Below are 20,673 nucleotides of genomic sequence, written 5' to 3'. Positions count from 1 at the left end.
AATCATCCTTTAATCAGTCGTCATTTTGTCCCATCGTTAAGACACTGAGGACACCTCAGTCTTTGAGGTAGACACTTTAGAGTCGTCCTCCGTGTTCTTCCCAAACACTGTCTCCATGATGCAGCCTTTAAACTGTGGCGAGAAGAAGAGAAATCACCTGTTAGACATCCTGTTCACCTGTCTGTCTCTCTCCTGTCCGTCTCTCTCCTGTCTGTCTCTCTCCTGTCTGTCTGTATCTTGTCCGTCTGTCTCCTGTCTGTCTGTCTCCTGTCTGTCTGTCCCCTGTCTTTCTCTCTCCTGTCTGTCTCTCTCCTGTCTGTCTCTCCCCTGTCTGTCTGTCTCCTATCTGTCTCTCACCTGTTTGTCTCTCTCCTGTCTGTCTCTCTCCTGTCTGTCTGTCTGTCAGTCTGTCTGTCTCCTGTCTGTCTCTCTCCTGTCTGTCTCTCTCCTGTCCATCTGTCTGTCTGTCTCTCTCCTGTCTGTCTCTCACCTGTCTCTCACATGTCTGTCTATCTCTCACCTGTCTGCCCCTCCTAAGTGTCTCTCACCTGCCCCTCACCTGTCTGTCTCTCACCTGTCTCTCACATGTCTGTCTCTCACAAGTCTCTCACATGTCTGTCTCTCACCTCTCTCTCACATGTCTGTCTGTCTGTCTCTGTCCCTCCTAAGTGTCTCTCACCTGTCTGTCTCTCACCTGTCTCTCACATGTCTGTCTGTCTGTCTGTCTCTCACCTGCCTGTCCCACCTGTCTGTCTCTCTCCTGTCTGTCTCTCACCTGCCTCTCATCTGTCTTTCACCTGTCTGTCCCACCTGTCTGTCTCTCTCCTGTCTGTCTCTCACCTGTCTTTCACCTGTCTGTCCCACCTGGCTGTCCCACCTGTCTGTCTCTCACCTGTTTGTTCATGAAGGCGTAGATCAGAGGGTTGTAGACGCAGGAGCTCTTGGAGAACATGGCGGGGATGGTCACCAGCCGGTAGTCTTTGTTGGGGTCCGTGGAGTAGGCGAAGTACAGGGCAGAGAGGGCGTAGGGAGCGTAGCAGACCACGAAGGACCCCACCATCACCACGATCATCCTGGAGACCTCCTTCTCCGCCTTCTGGGTGGAGACGGACTCCGCCTGCTGCGCCGCCACCTACACAACAACAGGAAGCATGAAGCTACACACCAACGCTGACTGATGGGTGTAAAGACACAGCTCTGAGGGGCCTCAGCAACTGATGTGTAGAGGTATAGATCTGCAGAGGTATAGATCTGCAGAGGTATAGATCTGCAGAGGTATAGATCTATAGAGGTATAGATCTGCAGAGGTATAGATCTGCAGAGGTATAGATGGGTAGGGGACTCACGGCTCTGAGGGTCATCAGCAGCTGAGAGTAGCAGAAGATGATGACGCTGATCGGCATGACGAAGCAGGTAATCAGCAGGAAGAAGGTGTAGCTGGTGCAGTGATACTCCTCATTGTGAGTGTACCAGTCCGGTCCACAGGCGCAGCCCAGGCCTTCAGGGATGTACCTGACACCAGAACCATGTTAGATACTATCTGAGATGAACTGAGACCACCTGAGACCACCTGGGATCATCTGAAATCACCTGAGATCACCTGAGACCACCTGGGATCATCTGAGGCCACCTGGGATCACCTGAGATCACCTGGGATCCCCTGAGATCCCCTGAGATCCCCTGAGATCACTTGAGACCACCTGGTATCACCGGAGATCACCTGAGATCACCTGGGATCCCATGAGATCACCTGAGACCACCTGAGATTACCTGAGACCACCTGAGATCACCTGAGATCACCTGGGATCATCTGAGATCCCCTGAGATCACCTGGGATAATCTGAGATCACCTGAGATCCCCTGAGATCACCTGAGATCAACTTAGATCACCTGAGAACACCTGGGATCACCTGAGATCACCTGGGATCCCCTGAGATCTCCCGAGATCACCTTAGATCACCTGAGACCACCTGGGATCACCTGAGACCACCTGAGACCACTTGAGATCACCTGGTATCACCTGAGACCACCTGAGATCATCTGGGATCACCTAAGATAAACCTGAGAACGCCTGAGATCACCTGAGACCACCTGAGATCACCTGGGATCACCTGAGATAAACCTGAGAACGCCTGAGATCACCTGGGACCACCTGAGATAAACCTGAGAACACCTGCAGAGGCAGCAGACCCGGTCCCCTACCTGCTCCAGCCGTAGAAAGGTGGGGTGGCACAGCCGACCCCCATGAACCAGGTGAAGCCGACCGCGCCCAGAGCATGTTCTTTGCCGAACGTGAAGGCCCCCAGCGGCTTGCAGATCACAAAATACCTCTCCAGAGACAAGACTGCCAGAGACCAGGACGTCACCAGCCCTGAAGTCATGGAGGAGAACAGGGAGTTACAGGTCAACAGGAAGCCAGAGGAGGACAGGGAGTTACAGGTCAACAGGAAGTCAGAGGAGAACAGGGAGTTACAGGTCAACAGGAAGTCAGAGGAGAACAGGGAGTTGTAGGTCAACAGGAAGTCAGAGGAGAACAGGGAGTTACAGGTCAACAGGAAGCCAGAGGAGGACAGGGAGTTACAGGTCAACAGGAAGTCAGAGGAGAACAGGGAGTTACAGGTCAACAGGAAGCCAGAGGAGGACAGGGAGTTACAGGTCAACAGGAAGTCAGAGGAGAACAGGGAGTTGCAGGTCAACAGGAAGTCAGAGGAGAACAGGGAGTTACAGGTCAACAGGAAGTCAGAGGAGAACAGGGAGTTACAGGTCAACAGGAAGTCAGAGGAGAACAGGGAGTTACAGGTCAACAGGAAGTCAGAGGAGAACAGGGAGTTACAGGTCAACAGGAAGTCAGAGGAGAACAGGGAGTTGCAGGTGACAGGAAGTCAGAGGAGAACAGGGAGTTACAGGTCAACAGAAAGTCAGAGGAGAACAGGGAGTTACAGGTCAACAGGAAGTCAGAGGAGAACAGGGAGTTGTAGGTCAACAGGAAGTCAGAGGAGAACAGGGAGTTGTAGGTCAACAGGAAGTCAGAGGAGAACAGGGAGTTAAAGGTGAACAGGAAAACAGAGGAGAACAGGGAGTTACAGGTCAACAGGAAGTCAGAGGAGAACAGGGAGTTACAGGTCAACAGGAAGTCAGAGGACAACAGGGAGTTACAGGTCAACAGGAAGTCAGAGGAGAACAGGGATTTACAGGTCAACAGGAAGTCAGAGGAGAACAGGGAGTTACAGGTCAACAGGAAGTCAGAGGAGAACAGGGAGTTACAGGTCAACAGGAAGTCAAAGGAGAACAGGGAGTTGCAAGTGACAGGAAGTCAGAGGAGAACAGGGAGTTACAGGTCAACAGAAAGTCAGAGGAGAACAGAGAGTTACAGGTCAACAGGAAGTCAGAGGAGAACAGGGAGTTACAGGTCAACAGGAAGTCAGAGGAGAACAGGGAGTTACAGGTCAACAGGAAGTCAGAGGAGAACAGGGAGTTACAGGTCAACAGGAAGTCAGAGGAGAACAGGGAGTTACAGATCAACAGGAAGTCAGAGGAGAACAGGGAGTTACAGGTCAACAGGAAGTCAGGAGAACAGGGAGTTACAGGTCAACAGGAAGTCAGAGGAGAACAGGGAGTTACAGGTCAACAGGAAGTCAGAGGAGAACAGGGAGTTACAGATCAACAGGAAGTCAGGAGAACAGGGAGTTACAGGTCAACAGGAAGTCAGAGGAGAACAGGGAGTTGCAGGTCAACAGGAAGTCAGAGGAGAACAGGGAGTTACAGGTCAACAGGAAGTCAGAGGAGAACACAGGAACCCTTTGTCACTACCCGATCTGTACTGCACATGTGCGAGATGGTCCGCCATATTGGAGAACTCCGGACGGCAACCCAAGATGGACACTTGACACAGTGGCTTTTGGCAAAGCACAAAAATAAAACTCGAGAGAGATTAGTTATTGTTATTACAACGTGACTTCACTATTATTTAACAACTCTTTTTATTGGGTTCTTTTATTTGGGGTTAAGTACATTGTCAGAATAAGTGAGAAATGGATGTAACTTCTGTTAGACAGCCATATGCCATAGATGTTTGCATACATTCACAGTAAGTATGTATTCAGTATGATAGCTGTCTAACAGAAGTTACATCCATTCTCACTTATTCTGACAATGAACTTAACCCCAAATAAAAGAACCCAATAAAAAGAGTTGTTAAATAATAATGAAGTCACGTTGTAATCACAATAACTCATCTCTCTCTCGTTTTCTTTTTGTGCTTTGCCAAAAGCCACTGTGTCAAGTGTCCTACTTGGGTTGCCGTCCGGAGTTCTCCAATATGGCGGACCATCTCGCACATGTGCACTGCAGATCGGGCAGAGCTGCAGATCGGGTAGTGACACCCTAACGTAACCTACACACGGTCACGTTGACGCTTGCCGGTGGGTGTATCTGGCTTGCGACCAACAGCCAATCACATGAATCTCCTGCCCCGGACACACAAAGAGTGCGTTTGATTGGCTAGAGCTTGTACTGGCATATGATTTGATTGGCTGGCGCTTCCGTCGACGCTTGAAAAGTTGAACTTTTCTCAACTTTCAGCGCGAGCAACGGAGGCAAAGCCAAGCAACGGAACCACAATGCAACAAAACCGTGTGTAGGAACCCGTTCACTACAGATTTAGAAAAAGCATTCAACAAATGTCTTATTAAACCTCCAGAAGAGATAAATAAGAACTAGTACATTTAGAAGCTTTTATTTCGACGTGTAATATTTCCTGTGAATTCAGAATCTATAATATGAAAATCCTTAAGGTAAACGTCAATGATTCATTCTCTTATTTGTTGGTATAAATAATAAGATGTACCTGCGATGGCGCCCATGGCAGCCTCCAGCTTGCACATGGTGAGTCCCAGGAAGTAATAGCCTCTGGCGCTGCAGATGAACACCTGGCTGACGGAGAAGGTGGTGAAGATGAAGCCGGCGAACGACACGTTCACCAGGATGTAGTTCAGAGGAACCCTCAGCTTCTTGTGCTTCAGCGTGACGAAGAGCACGAGTACGTTGAGAGGCGTCCCTACAAAGAAGACAAAGCCCATGAAGATGGTCTGCAGGTGGAAGGCCCAGCGGGGGGCCAGGTGATACTGAGGGCCTTCGAAGGGACTGATGTTCGAGACATTCTCGTAAAGGTGGAAGTCCTTCCCCATCGTGACCTCCGACTGTATAACACAGCTCCAGTCTGCAGCCTCTTTATATACGCAGCGATAACCCAACCCTCCCGTCTGATAAACCCTAACTCCATTCCTCTTTATCAACACACCAATAATAACCCGATAACTAAGAGGATTTACTCCTAAAGCTGCTTTTCTGCAGCTTTCAGACGGACTGAGTCCATGACGACACTCACTCACCTGTGTGAGGAGCTTTCTGTGAGAACAGATAACAAACATGCTGCTGAATGGTTTTAGTCCGTCACGCTGATAGCTCATGCTCTGAGCAACACCCATCTCCCCTCTGCGGTCTGTGTGAGATACAGACCGCAAGGTCAAAATGCTGTTTCTCACAATCCCGAGGAATAAAAGTTCAAACCAAGTTACAAAAGCAGCCTGTTATGCACATTGCAAAGAAGGGCTCTACGAGTAATCAGTAATGTTGGATATCTTGAACACTGTTCATTATTATTGAAGTCACACACTCTGGAGTTTACTGATCTGGTTATATTTCAAAGTGCATCATGTACAGAGCAAGAGATGATCTGCTTGCTAGGAAACTACAGACGTTGTTCACAGACGGAGAGGGGAGGTCTCATCTGAGAGGAGGTCTACATCTGAAACAACTCAAGGTCAGAAGAACTCTGAGAAGAGCAGAACGATCTGTGGGGGGGTTCATGGAGCGCTTTGGAGCTGGAGTTCAAACAAAGCACACATAGCATTCACTTTGAAGGATGCACAGAAACACTTCTTTGGAGAAGTGTGAGAATGAAGAAAGGAGATTGAAGAGGAGCAGTGATTGATCAGCAGTGAGTAGGGGGGTCCATAAGCATCTGCTTCCTCCTGCTCCCTTCGGGCACATAGGATTCATTATTATTCATATTATTCATATTTTTGTTGAATATATAAATATTATTATGAACATTGATAAATGCTGTATTCTAACAATACGCTATTCACATTTGTTATTTTAATCTGTTTGAAATAAAGATGGAAATGAAATGAATAAAATATCTCTCTCTGTGCAGCTGCTGCTCTGAAGTCTCATTGATCTGCACTGAATAACGGAGTCTGTGACTTCAGGCTCTCCTTAACCCTTCACCTGAGCGCACTGTGCAAATCCACTCAGACCTTCGGATTACACCGAAGATTCACTTCTCCCACTTAACTGATTTAACTTGCTGTGAGCCACTATTAGCCACTGTTAGCCACTGTTAGCCTCTTTAAACCTCTTTAAACCACTTTGAACTGATTAGCCCGGGTCTGAAAGGACCAAGCGTTAGCCCGAGGAAGCAGATTAAAAGGGTTAATCTCTGTTTCGGTTATACAACAACTGCTTCATCTTCACGGGACAGAACGGAGGACAGGTCAGTGTTCATATCCTCTTCTATAAGTCTGGTTCTGTATTTCTACAGGTCTGGTTCTGTGTTTCTACAGGTCTGGTTCTGTGTTTCTACAGGTCTGGTTCTGTGTTTCTATAAGTCTGGTTCTGTGTTTCTACAGGTCTGGTTCTGTGTTTCTATAAGTCTGGTTCTGTGTTTCTACAGGTCTGGTTCTGTGTTTCTATAAGTCTGGTTCTGTGTTTCTACAGGTCTGGTTCTGTGTTTCTACAGGTCTGGTTCTGTGTTTCTCTAGGTCTGGTTCTGTGTTTCTGTAGGTCTGGTTCTGTGTTTCTCTAGGTCTGGTTCTGTGTTTCTATAGGTCTAGTTCTGTGTTTCTGTAGGTCTGGTTCTGTGTTTCTCTAGGTCTGGTTCTGTGTTTCTACAGGTCTGGTTCTGTGTTTCTATAAGTCTGGTTCTGTGTTTCTACAGGTCTGGTTCTGTGATTCTATAAGTCTGGTTCTGTGTTTCTACAGGTCTGGTTCTGTGTTTCTATAAGTCTGGTTCTGTGTTTCTACAGGTCTGGTTCTGTGTTTCTATAAGTCTGGTTCTGTGTTTCTACAGGTCTGGTTCTGTGTTTCTATAGGTCTGGTTCTGTGTTTCTACAGGTCTGGTTCTGTGTTTCTCTAGGTCTGGTTCTGTGTTTCTGTAGGTCTGGTTCTGTGTTTCTCTAGGTCTGGTTCTGTGTTTCTATAGGTCTAGTTCTGTGTTTCTGTAGGTCTGGTTCTGTGTTTCTCTAGGTCTGGTTCTGTGTTTCTACAGGTCTGGTTCTGTGTTTCTCTAGGTCTGGTTCAGTGTCTCTACAGGTCTGGTTCTGTGTTTCTATAGGTCTGGTTCTATGTTTCTGTAGGTCTGGTTCTGTGTTTCTATAAGTCTGGTTCAGTGTTTCTACAGGTCTGGTTCTGTGTTTCTGTAGGTCTGGTTCTGTGTTTCTCTAGGTCTGGTTCTGTGTTTCTCTAGGTCTGGTTCTGTGTTTCTATAGGTCTGGTTCTGTGTTTCTGTAGGTCTGGTTCTGTGTTTCTCTAGGTCTGGTTCAGTGTTTCTACAGGTCTGGTTCTGTGTTTCTATAAGTCTGGTTCAGTGTTTCTACAGGTCTGGTTCTGTGTTTCTGTAGGTCTGGTTCTGTGTTTCTCTAGGTCTGGTTCTGTGTTTCTATAGGTCTGGTTCTGTGTTTCTGTAGGTCTGGTTCTGTGTTTCTCTAGGTCTGGTTCTGTGTTTCTATAGGTCTGGTTCTGTGTTTCTGTAGGTCTGGTTCTGTGTTTCTCTAGGTCTGGTTCTGTGTTTCTCTAGGTCTGGTTCAGTGTTTCTACAGGTCTGGTTCTGTGTTTCTGTAGGTCTGGTTCTGTGTTTCTGTAGGTCTGGTTCTGTGTTTCTCTAGGTCTGGTTCAGTGTTTCTACAAGTCTGGTTCTGTGTTTCTACAGGTCTGGTTCTGTGTTTCTACAAGTATGGTTCTGTGTTTCTATAGGTCTGGTTCTGTGTTTCTATAGGTCTGGTTCTGTTTTTCTGTAGGTCTGATTCTGTGTTTCTACAGGTCTGGTTCTGTGTTTCTACAGGTCTGGTTCTGTGTTTCTATAAGTCTGGTTCTGTGTTTCTATAGGTCTGGTTCTGTGTTTCTACTGGTCTGGTTCTGTGTTTCTATAAGTCTGGTTCTGTGTTTCTGTAGGTCTGGTTCTTTGTTTCTGTAGGTCTGGTTCTGTGTTTCTATAAGTCTGGTTCTGTGTTTCTACAGGTCTGGTTCTGTGTTTCTATAAGTCTGGTTCTGTGTTTCTATAAATCAGGTTCTGTGTTTCTACAGGTCTGGTTCTGTGTTTCTACAGGTCTGGTTCTTTGTTTCTGCAGGTCTGGTTCTGTGTTTCTATAGGTCTGGTTCTGTGTTTCTGTAGGTCTGGTTCTGTGTTTCTATAAGTCTGGTTCTGTGTTTCTATAAGTCTGGTTCTGTTTTTCTGTAAGTCTGGATCTGTGTTTCTATAGGTCTGGTTCTGTGTTTCTGTAGGTCTGGTTCTGTGTTTCTATAAGTGTGGTTCTGTGTTTCTGTAGGTATGGTTCTGTGTTTCTATATGTCTGGTTCTGTGTTTCTACAGGTCTGGTTCTATGTTTCTATAACTCTGGTTCTGTGTTTCTGTAGGTCTGGTTCTGTGTTTCTATAGGTCTGGTTCTGTGTTTCTATAGGTCTGGTTCTGTGTTTCTGTAGGTCTGGTTCTATAGGTCTGGTTCTGTGTTTCTATAAGTTTGGTTCTGTGTTTCTAGAGGTCTGGTTCTGTGTTTCTATAGGTCTGGTTCTGTGTTTCTATAGGTCTGGTTCTGTGTTTCTATAAGTTTGGTTCTGTGTTTCTAGAGGTCTGGTTCAGTGTTTCTGTAGGTCTGGTTCTGTGTTTCTGTAGGTCTGGTTCAGTGTTTCTCTAAGTCTTGTTCTGTGTTTCTATAGGTCTGGTTCTGTGTTTCTATAGGTCTGTTTCTGTGTTTCTATAAGTTTGGTTCTGTGTTTCTATAGGTCTGGTTCTGTGTTTCTATAGGTCCGGTTCTGTGTTTCTGTAGGTCTGGTTCTGTGTTTCTGTAAGTCTGGTTCTGTGTTTCTATAAGTCTGGTTCTGTGTTTCTATAGGTCTGGTTCTGTGTTTCTGTAAGTCTGGTTCTGTGCTTCTATAAGTATGGTTCTGTGTTTCTGTAGGTCTGGTTCTGTGTTTCTCTAGGTCTGGTTCTGTGTTTCTATAGGTCTGGTTCTGTGTTTCTACAGGTCTGGTTCTGTGTTTCTATAGGTCTGGTTCTGTGTTTCTACAGGTCTGGTTCTGTGTTTCTACAAGTCTGGTTCTGTGTTTCTATAAGTCTGGTTCTGTGTTTCTACAGGTCTGGTTCTGTGTTTCTACAGGTCTGGTTCTGTGTTTCTATAAGTCTGGTTCTGTGTTTCTGTAGGTCTGGTTCAGTGTTTCTACAGGTCTGGTTCTGTGTTTCTGTAGGTCTGGTTCTGTTTTTCTGTAGGTCTGATTCTGTGTTTCTACAGGTCTGGTTCTGTGTTTCTATAAGTCTGGTTCTGTGTTTCTACTGGTCTGGTTCTGTGTTTCTATAAGTCTGGTTCTGTGTTTCTATAGGTCTGGTTCTGTGTTTCTACTGGTCTGGTTCTGTGTTTCTATAAGTCTGGTTCTGTGTTTCTGTAGGTCTGGTTCTTTGTTTCTTTAGGTCTGGTTCTGTGTTTCTATAAGTCTGGTTCTGTGTTTCTACAGGTCTGGTTCTGTGTTTCTATAAGTCTGGTTCTGTGTTTCTATAAATCAGGTTCTGTGTTTCTATAGGTCTGGTTCTGTGTTTCTACAGGTCTGGTTCTGTGTTTCTGCAGGTCTGGTTCTGTGTTTCTATAGGTCTGGTTCTGTGTTTCTGTAGGTCTGGTTCTGTGTTTCTATAAGTCTGGTTCTGTGTTTCTATAAGTCTGGTTCTGTTTTTCTGTAAGTCTGGATCTGTGTTTCTATAGGTCTGGTTCTGTGTTTCTGTAGGTCTGGTTCTGTGTTTCTATAAGTGTGGTTCTGTGTTTCTGTAGGTATGGTACTGTGTTTCTATATGTCTGGTTCTGTGTTTCTACAGGTCTGGTTCTATGTTTCTATAACTCTGGTTCTGTGTTTCTGTAGGTCTGGTTCTGTGTTTCTATAGGTCTGGTTCTGTGTTTCTATAGGTCTGGTTCTGTGTTTCTGTAGGTCTGGTTCTATAGGTCTGGTTCTGTGTTTCTATAGGTCTGGTTCTGTGTTTCTAGAGGTCTGGTTCTGTGTTTCTTTAGGTTTTGTGTTTCTACAGGTCTGGTTCTGTGTTTCTGTAGGTCTGGTTCTGTGTTTCTATAGGTCTGGATCTGTGTTTCTATAGGTCTGGTTCTGTGTTTCTATAGGTCTGGTTCTGTGTTTCTATAAGTTTGGTTCTGTGTTTCTAGAGGTCTGGTTCTGTGTTTCTATAGGTCTGGTTCTTTGTTTCTATAGGTCTGGTTCTGTGTTTCTATAAGTTTGGTTCTGTGTTTCTAGAGGTCTGGTTCAGTGTTTCTTTAGGTCTGGTTCTGTGTTTCTGTAGGTCTGGTTCAGTGTTTCTCTAAGTCTTGTTCTGTGTTTCTATAGGTCTGGTTCTGTGTTTCTATAGGTCTGTTTCTGTGTTTCTATAAGTTTGGTTCTGTGTTTCTATAGGTCTGGTTCTGTGTTTCTATAGGTCCGGTTCTGTGTTTCTGTAGGTCTGGTTCTGTGTTTTTGTAAGTCTGGTTCTGTGTTTCTATAAGTCTGGTTCTGTGTTTCTATAGGTCTGGTTCTGTGTTTCTGTAAGTCTGGTTCTGTGCTTCTATAAGTATGGTTCTGTGTTTCTGTAGGTCTGGTTCTGTGTTTCTCTAGGTCTGGTTCTGTGTTTCTATAGGTCTGGTTCTTTGTTTCTACAGGTGTGGTTCTGTGTTTCTATAGGTCTGGTTCTGTGTTTCTACAGGTCTGGTTCTGTGTTTCTACAAGTCTGGTTCTGTGTTTCTATAAGTCTGGTTCTGTGTTTCTATAGGTCTGGTTCTGTGTTTCTCTAGGTCTGGTTCTGTGTTTCTATAGGTCTGGTTCTTTGTTTCTGTAGGTCTGGTTCTGTGTTTCTACAGGTCTGGTTCTGTGTTTCTACAAGTCTGGTTCTGTGTTTCTATAAGTCTGGTTCTGTGTTTCTATAGGTCTGGTTCTGTGTTTCTGTAGGTCTGGTTCTGTGTTTCTATAAGTCTGGTTCTGTGTTTCTATAAGTCTGGTTCTGTTTTTCTGTAAGTCTGGATCTGTGTTTCTATAGGTCTGGTTCTGTGTTTCTTTAGGTCTGGTTCTGTGTTTCTATAAGTGTGGTTCTGTGTTTCTGTAGGTATGGTTCTGTGTTTCTATATGTCTGGTTCTGTGTTTCTACAGGTCTGGTTCTATGTTTCTATAACTCTGGTTCTGTGTTTCTGTAGGTCTGGTTCTGTGTTTCTATAGGTCTGGTTCTGTGTTTCTATAGGTCTGGTTCTGTGTTTCTGTAGGTCTGGTTCTATAGGTCTGGTTCTGTGTTTCTATAGGTCTGGTTCTGTGTTTCTAGAGGTCTGGTTCTGTGTTTCTTTAGGTCTGGTTCAGTGTTTCTACAGGTCTGGTTCTGTGTTTCTGTAGGTCTGGTTCTGTGTTTCTGTAGGTCTGGGTCTGTGTTTCTACAGGTCTGGTTCTGTGTTTCTATAAGTCTGGTTCTGTGTTTCTACAGGTCTGGTTCTGTGTTTCTATAAGTCTGGTTCTGTGTTTCTATAGGTCTGGTTCTGTGTTTCTACAGGTCTGGTTCTGTATTTCTATAGGTCTGGTTCTGTGTTTCTAAAGGTCTGGTTCTGTGTTTCTATAAGTCTGGTTCTGTGTTTCTACAGGTCTGGTTCTGTGTTTCTAAAGGTCTGGTTCTGTGTTTCTATAAGTCTGGTTCTGTGTTTCTATAGGTCTGGTTCTGTGTTTCTATAAGTCTGGTTCTGTGTTTCTATAGGTCTGGTTCTGTGTTTCTATAAGTCTGGTTCTGTGTTTCTGTAGGTCTGGTTCTGTGTTTCTACAGGTCTGGTTCTGTGTTTCTACAGGTCTGGTTCTGTGTTTCTATAGGTCTGATTCTGTGTTTCTACAGGTCTGGTTCTGTGTTTCTGTAAGTCTGGTTCTGTGTTTCTACAGGTCTGGTTCTGTGTTTCTACAGGTCTGGTTCTGTGTTTCTGTGTTTCTACAGGTCTGGTTCTGTGTTTCTGTAGGTCTGGTTCTGTGTTTCTACAGGTCTGGTTCTGTGTTTCTATAGGTCTGGCTCTGTGTTTCTATAGGTCAGATTCTGTGTTTCTGTAGGTCTGGTTCTGTGTTTCTATAGGTCTGGTTCTGTGTTTCTGTAGGTCTGGTTCTGTGTTTCTACAGGTCTGGTTCTGTGTTTCTATAGGTCTGGTTCTGTGTTTCTGTAGGTCTGGTTCTGTGTTTCTACAGGTCTGGTTCTGTGTTTCTGTAGGTCTGGTTCTGTGTTTCTATAGGTCTGGTTCTGTGTTTCTATAGGTCTGGTTCTGTGTTTCTATAGGTCTGGTTCTGTGTTTCTATAGGTCTGGTTCTGTGTTTCTGTAGGTCTGGTTCTGTGTTTCTATAGGTCTGGTTCTGTGTTTCTCCAGGTCTGGTTCTGTGTTTCTATACGTCTGGTTCTGTGTTTCTACAAGTCTGGTTCTGTGTATCTACAGGTCTAGTTCTGTGTTTCTATAAGTCTGGTTCTGTGTTTCTGTAGGTCTGGTTCAGTGTTTCTACAGGTCTGGTTCTGTATTTCTGTAGGTCTGGTTCTGTGTTTCTGTAGGTCTGGTTCTGTGTTTCTACAGGTCTGGTTCTATGTTTCCATAGGTCTGGTTCTGTGTTTCTATAAGTCTGGTTCTGTGTTTCTACAGGTCTGGTTCTGTGTTTCTGTAGGTCTGGTTCTGTGTTTCTACAGGTCTGGTTCTGTGTTTCTATAAGTCTGGTTCTGTGTTTCTACAGGTCTGGTTCTGTGTTTCTATAAGTCTGGTTCTGTGTTTCTACAGGTCTGGTTCTGTGTTTCTACAGGTCTGGTTCTGTGTTTCTATAAGTCTGGTTCTGTGTTTCTACAGGTCTGGTTCTGTGTTTCTATAAGTCTGGTTCTGTGTTTCTACAGGTCTGGTTCTGTGTTTCTACAGGTCTGGTTCTGTGTTTCTGTAGGTCTGGTTCTGTGTTTCTACAGGTCTGGTTCTGTGTTTCTATAAGTCTGGTTCTGTGTTTCTACAGGTCTGGTTCTGTGTTTCTACAGGTCTGGTTCTGTGTTTCTATAAGTCTGGTTCTGTGTTTCTACAGGTCTGGTTCTGTGTTTCTATAAGTCTGGTTCTGTGTTTCTAGAGGTCTGGTTCTGTGTTTCTACAGGTCTGGTTCTGTGTTTCTATAAGTCTGGTTCTGTGTTTCTATAGGTCTGGTTCTGTGTTTCTATAAGTCTGGTTCTGTGTTTCTACAGGTCTGGTTCTGTGTTTCTATAAGTCTGGTTCTGTGTTTCTACAGGTCTGGTTCTGTGTTTCTACAGGTCTGGTTCTGTGTTTCTATAAGTCTGGTTCTGTGTTTCTGTAGGTCTGGTTCTGTGTTTCTGTGTTTCTACAGGTCTGGTTCTGTGTTTCTACAGGTCTGATTCTGTGTTTCTACAGGTCTGGTTCTGTGTTTCTGTAAGTCTGGTTCTGTGTTTCTACAGGTCTGGTTCTGTGTTTCTGTGTTTCTACAGGTCTGGTTCTTTGTTTCTGTGTTTCTACAGGTCTGGTTCTGTGTTTCTGTAGGTCTGGTTCTGTGTTTCTACAGGTCTGGTTCTGTGTTTCTATAGGTCTGGCTCTGTGTTTCTATAGGTCAGGTTCTGTGTTTCTGTAGGTCTGGTTCTGTGTTTCTATAGGTCTGGTTCTGTGTTTCTGTAGGTCTGGTTCTGTGTTTCTACAGGTCTGGTTCTGTGTTTCTACAGGTCTGGTTCTGTGTTTCTATAGGTCTGGTTCTGTGTTTCTGTAGGTCTGTTTCTGTGTTTCTGTAGGTCTGGTTCTGTGTTTCTATAGGTCTGGTTCTGTGTTTCTCCAGGTCTGGTTCTGTGTTTCTATAAGTCTGGTTCTGTGTTTCTACAAGTCTGGTTCTGTGTTTCTACAAGTCTGGTTCTGTGTTTCTACAGGTCTGGTTCTGTGTTTCTCTAGGTCTGGTTCTGTGTCTCTACAGGTCTGGTTCTGTGTTTCTATAAGTCTGGTTCTGTGTTTCTAGAGGTCTGGTTCTGTGTTTCTATAGGTCTGGTTCTGTGTTTCTACAGGTCTGGTTCTGTGTTTCTATAAGTCTGGTTCTGTGTTTCTACAAGTCTGGTTCTGTGTTTCTACAGGTCTGATTCTATGTTTCTATAAGTCTGGTTCTGTGTTTCTCTAGGTCTAGTTCTGTGTTTCTAAGTCTGGTTCTGTGTTTCTGTAGGTCTGGTTCTGTGTTTCTACAGGTCTGGTTCTGTGTTTCTATAGGTCTGGTTCTGTGTTTCTACAGGTCTGGTTCTGTGTTTCTACAGGTCTGGTTCTGTGTTTCTGTGTTTCTACAGGTCTGGTTCTGTGTTTTTACAGGTCTGGTTCTGTGTTTCTGTGTTTCTACAGGTCTGGTTCTGTGTTTCTATAAGTCTGGTTCTGTGTTTCTGTAGGTCTGGTTCTGTGTTTCTACAGGTCTGGTTCTGTGTTTCTGTGTTTCTACAGGTCTGGTTCTGTGTTTCCACAGGTCTGGTTCTGTGTTTCTACAGGTCTGATTCTGTGTTTCTACAGGTCTGGTTCTGTGTTACTACAGGTCTGGTTCTGTGTTTCTGTGTTTCTCCAGGTCTGGTTCTGTGTTTCTGTAGGTCTGGTTCTGTGTTTCTACAGGTCTGGTTCTGTGTTTCTATAGGTCTGGTTCTGTGTTTCTGTAGGTCTGGTTCTGTGTTTCTATAGGTCTGGCTCTGTGTTTCTATAGGTCTGGTTCTGTGTTTCTATAGGTCTGGTTCTGTTTTTCTGTAGGTCTGGTTCTGTGTTTCTATAGGTCTGGTTCTGTGTTTCTACAGGTCTGGTTCTGTGTTTCTATAGGTCTGGTTCTGCGTTTCTCTAGGTCTGGTTCTGTGTTTCTGTAGGTCTGGTTCTGTGTTTCTATAGGTCTGGTTCTGTGTTTCTACAGGTCTGGTTCTGTGTTTCTATAGGTCTGGCTCTGTGTTTCTAGAGGTCTGGTTCTGTGTTTCTATAAGTCTGGTTCTGTGTTTCTACAGGTCTGGTTCTGTGTTTCTATAGGTCTGGTTCTGTGTTTCTACAGGTCTGGTTCTGTGTTTCTATAAGTCTGGTTCTGTGTTTCTACAGGTCTGGCTCTGTGTTTCTATAGGTCTGGTTCTGTGTTTCTACAGGTCTGGTTCTGTGTTTCTATAGGTCTGGTTCTGTGTTTCTACAGGTCTGGTTCTGTGTTTCTACAGGTCTGGCTCTGTGTTTCTATAGGTCTGGTTCTGTGTTTCTACAGGTCTGGTTCTGTGTTTCTATAGGTTTGGTTCTGTGTTTCTACAGGTCTGGTTCTGTGGGTTCATATTAATTATAATGTATACATCCTGTACAATACAAGTTTTTTTTTTTTAATGGTGGTCAATGTCACCGGTCACCTCTCCTGGGTCTGGTGTTGGTCCAGCAGAACCAGACTGACTTCCTTTCAGGACCGGACTCAGCTCTGGGGTTGGTCCAGCAGAACCAGTCTGACTTCCTGTCAGGACCGGACTCAGCTCTGGGGTTGGTCCAGCAGAACCAGACTGACTTCCTGTCAGGACCGGACTCAGCTCTGGGGTTGCTCCAGCAGAACCAGACTGACTTCCTGTCAGGACCGGACTCAGCTCTGGGGTTGGTCCAGCAGAAAACCAGTCTGACTTCCTGTCAGGACCGGACTCAGCTCTGGTGTTGGTCCAGCAGAACCAGTCTGACTTCCTGTCAGGACCGGACTCAGCTCTGGGGTTGGTCCAGCAGAACCAGACTGACTTCCTGTCAGGACCGGACTCAGCTCTGGGGTTGGTCCAGCAGAACCAGTCTGACTTCCTGTCAGGACCGGACTCAGCTCTGGGGTTGGTCCAGCAGAACCAGTCTGATTTCCTGTCAGGACCGGACTCAGCTCTGGTGATCCCCAATAGAGACCCCCTCACAACACAGTCCCTCAGAACCCCCCTCAGTATGTCTCTACATTGCTGTAAAGGAACTAAATGCATTTACTCAAGTACTTAAGTACCATTTTGTGGTACTTGTACTTTACTTGAGTATTTCGATGTTTTAGTACTTTGTACTTCTACCCCAGTTCAGAGGTACATCTTGTACTTTTCCTCCACTACATGTATTTATTACCTTTAGTTACTTCACAGATGTGGATGAATGATGTGAAATATAATCAAGGGTTGAATCAGACTTTAGTTCCACCTGGAGTAAATCCACCAGCTACCCTGCAGTATACAAAGTCATTCAAACTAGCTGCACCTTTACCAGCTTTGAGAACACTTTCATGATCAATCTTTATAAAACATATCATATCTATTATTCTGAAATGGACCAATCAAACAATGACTACTTTTACTGTCTTTCACTATATTTTGATGATAATACTTTTCTACTTTTACTTGAGTAAGGCTTAAAGTACAATACTGATTACCTGGTACGGCAGCTGCACCGCTCTCAACCGTAAGGCTTTACAGAGGGGGGTGAAAACTGCACAGCCCATCACCAGGACTGACCATCCATGGAGGACCTTTACTCTCAGCGGCTCAGGAAGAAAGCCCTCAGGATTACAAAAGACCCCCATCACCCCAGCCAAAAACTGTTCAGTCTGCTGCCGTTTGGCAGGCGCTACCGCAGCATCAGGAGTACAACCACCAGACTCAGAGACAGCTTCATCCCACCGCCTAGAAGACTGTCAAACACCTGAACTTAGAAACAACATCCATAACATTCACCTGGCTGCTACTTATATATATATATCAATATTCCAATTACTTAGTGCCGAGAGATAGGAGTCGGAGACGGTGCATCGAAGGTGCAAAAGGGAACTTTATTGAGGAGCAGAAAAGGACATGTTGCTGGCTTGTAGTCTGAGTAGATGTTACGGCTGTATGTATTCCCTGTTTCTTTTTCCCTTTGGTTCCTCTACCCAGGTGTGCTGCATTGCTATAACAAGGTTCAGACGAGGTGCACCTGGAGAAGGAAGTGCTTAAAAGCTCCAGTGCAGCAGCAGAAGGGAGAGGCCTCTGGTGTGGGGACTGCTGTGTCTCTGCCTCTCATCCTAGGAGAAACATTTGATGTGTTGTCTATAATAAATCCTATGGATTCGATGATTTTAAAGGTGTCTTTCGTGTTATATTTGGGTCAGTGGTGGAATTTTGTTAGCTCTATAGAGCCATTTTGGTGGGGCGTAACAAATGGGGACTCGTCCGGGATAGAATGTCCATGAGGTGAGGTCAATTTATTAGCATTTGTCTGTGCCGTTTGCTTTGTGGAGAGATTTAGTTTGAGTTAATGTGTGGTTGTTGCTGTTTGTTCAGCTGGGCATTTAATTGTTTCACCAGCTTGCAATTTCAGTGTGGAGCAACCTGACTAGTTAGTCACCGGGCAGGTTTGAAGATCTTGCCACTTTTTTGTTTTGCCTTTCTTATTTTTTGGTGGTAATCCTGAGTGGGGGTACGCTTCAGTGTATTGCTTTAGGCTATATCTATGGTCTTTGGTGATGCACTGAGTTCAGCGTTTAAAGTCGCCTCGAGCTCGGCAAGCCACTGAAGACTAGCTAGGTTAGTTAGCCATCTCCAACAGCTCAGGGTTGGGGTGCCTCACTATTGCTTGTTTTCCCAGTTTTTGCACAGCAACTTTTGACTCTACTTTTTGTTTGGCCACTCTGTGTGTGCTCATACCGGTTCATCAAGTGAGCTTGTTTAGTTAGTGTGCTCATACCGGTTCATCAAGTGAGCTTGTTTAGTTAGTGTGCTCATACCGGTTCATCAAGTGAGCTTGTTCAGTAGTTAGTGTGCTCATACCGGTTCATCAAGTGAGCTTGTTCAGTAGTTAGTGTGCTCATACCGGTTCATCAAGTGAGCTTGTTCAGTAGTTAGTGTGCTCATACCGGTTTGTCAAGTGAGCTTGTTGTTGGTTTCCTGCATCCATCACAGTAACTTGTGCATGTGGTTGTAAGATCACATGGTGTCCATTTTTGTATTGTGAGAGTGGCAGTTGACTCGTGTTGCATCATAGTGTTGCGATTAGTGAATGGCAGCAACTTTGTAGTTGGTCTACTTGTGGTGATCCTTTAGGTTTATGGCTGTTGCACTCCACATTGTGTTGGACATGTCTGTTACGGTTTGTGTGTTGGTAAACGCAGTAACTTAAATTGGCTTTGTAGTTTGTTTGTCACCTCAGGGTGGTAGCCATTTTGTTTCATTGATTTGGCTACTTGTGTAGTTGCTGCTCATTCTGTGTGGCAGCATCTTAGTTGGCCTGTCTTAAGAATTTGAATATATCTTGTTGTTCCACATTTGACCCAGGTTGACACCTTTTTGTCAGCAGTCCTTAAACTGTTGTCTGATCTAATGCATTCATATTGATATATTAAGTCTGGTGTGCTTAAGTGTATTAGCTGCCTTGCATACAGCCTTGATAAAAATCACTGAAATTCCACATTTGTTTCAATGAATAGAATAGTATGGTGCTAGTTTTCTATTTATTCATTGTTTTAAGGGTGGAGGTGTTACGGCTGTATGTATTCCCTGTTTCTTTTTCCCTTTGGTTCCTCTACCCAGGTGTGCTGCATTGCTATAACGAGGTTCAGACGAGGTGCACCTGGAGAAGGAAGTGCTTAAAAGCTCCAGTGCAGCAGCAGAAGGGAGAGGCCTCTGGTGTGGGGACTGCTGTTTCTCTGCCTCTCATCCGAGGAGAAACATTTGATGTGTTGTGTATAATAAATCCTATGGATTCGATGATTTTAAAAGGTGTCTTTCGTGTTATATTTGGGTCAGTGGTGGAATTTTGTTAGCTCTATAGAGCCATTTTGGTGGGGCGTAACAGTAGACAAGAGAAAGAGAAAGGAAGGAGGACACAGTATATACCCCGGAGGTACAGTAGGCATTAGTGTCCGTGCGGAACAATACCCCCAACCTGTAGTTCCATGATTTAATGATGTAACCCAGTGTATTAATAAGTGATCACTACAATATAGACTATTTTGCACTTTTTCTATTATATTTTATGTTATTTACTTGCACTATTGTATCTCTGTTATTGTGTTCTGTTGGAGGAGCTGTGACCTCAGATCTTCATCGACATATCTACACTGTAGCTGCTGATGCAACACATGACAATAAAAGCCTTGAATCTTACTTCAATTTGTGCTCAAGTACCAGGTCTGAGTACTTCTACCTTTACTAAAGTACCAGACCTGAGTACTTCTACCTTTACTAAAGTACCAGACCTGAGTACTTCTACCTTTACTAAAGTACCAGGTCTGAGTACTTCTACCTTTACTAAAGTACCAGGTCTGAGTACTTCTACCTTTACTAAAGTACCAGGTCTGAGTACTTCTACCTTTACTAAAGTACCAGACCTGAGTACTTCTACCTTTACTAAAGTACCAGGTCTGAGTACTTCTACCTTTACTAAAGTACCAGACCTGAGTACTTCTACCTTTACTAAAGTACCAGGTCTGAGTACTTCTACCTTTACTAAAGTACCAAGTCTGAGTACTTCTACCTTTACTAAACTCCCAAGTCTGAGTACTTCTACCTTTACTAAAGTACCAGGTCTGAGCACTTCTACCTTCACTAAAGTACCAGACCTGAGTACTTCTACCTTTACTAAAGTACCAGGTCTGAGTACTTCTACCTTTACTAAGGTACCAAGTCTGAGTACTTCTACCTTTACTAAAGTACTAAGTCTGAGTACTTCTACCTTTACTAAAGTACCAGACCTGAGTACTTCTACCTTTACTAAAGTACCAGACCTGAGTACTTCTACTTTTACTAAAGTACCAGACCTGAGTACTTCTACCTTTACTAAAGTACCAGACCTGAGTACTTCTACCTTTACTAAAGTACCAAGTCTGAGTACTTCTACCTTTACTAAAGTACCAGATCTGAGTACTTCTACCTTTACTAAAGTACCAGGTCTGAGTACTTCTACCTTTAGTAAAGTACCAGACCTGAGTACTTCTACCTTTACTAAAGTACCAGGTCTGAGTACTTCTACCTTTACTAAAGTACCAGACCTGAGTACTTCTACCTTTACTAAAGTACCAGGTCTGAGTACTTCTACCTTTACTAAAGTACCAAGTCTGAGTACTTCTACCTTTACTAAACTCCCAAGTCTGAGTACTTCTACCTTTACTAAAGTACCAGACCTGAGTACTTCTACCTTTACTAAAGTACCAGACCTGAGTACTTCTACCTTTACTAAAGTACCAGGTCTGAGTACTTCTACCTTTACTAAAGTACCAGACCTGAGTACTTCTACCTTTACTAAAGTACCAGGTCTGAGTACTTCTACCTTTACTAAAGTACCAAGTCTGAGTACTTCTACCTTTACTAAACTCCCAAGTCTGAGTACTTCTACCTTTACTAAAGTACCAGGTCTGAGCACTTCTACCTTCACTAAAGTACCAGAC

General features: G+C 44.4%; 1 protein-coding gene across 1 annotated transcript; it reads right to left on the bottom strand.

Moving 5' to 3' along the window:
* Positions 1–19: 19 nt before the first annotated feature.
* Positions 20–5,186, bottom strand: opn1sw1 (opsin 1 (cone pigments), short-wave-sensitive 1; the record flags this gene model as incomplete). The annotated part of the gene is made up of 5 exons (XM_079655294.1): positions 20–132; positions 893–1,132; positions 1,347–1,512; positions 2,203–2,371; positions 4,847–5,186. 5 exons carry the CDS (start codon positions 5,184–5,186, stop codon positions 37–39), a joined length of 1,011 nt encoding a protein of 336 aa, XP_079511420.1. The 3' UTR covers positions 20–36.
* Between the last annotated feature and the right edge of the window lie 15,487 nt (positions 5,187–20,673).

Source organism: Notothenia rossii (assembly GCF_949606895.1).
Source record: "Notothenia rossii genome assembly, chromosome: 10".
Lineage (NCBI taxonomy): Eukaryota > Metazoa > Chordata > Actinopteri > Perciformes > Nototheniidae > Notothenia > Notothenia rossii.
The sequence above is the reverse complement of the archived record's forward strand: the minus strand, read 5'-3'. Positions and strand labels throughout refer to the sequence as shown.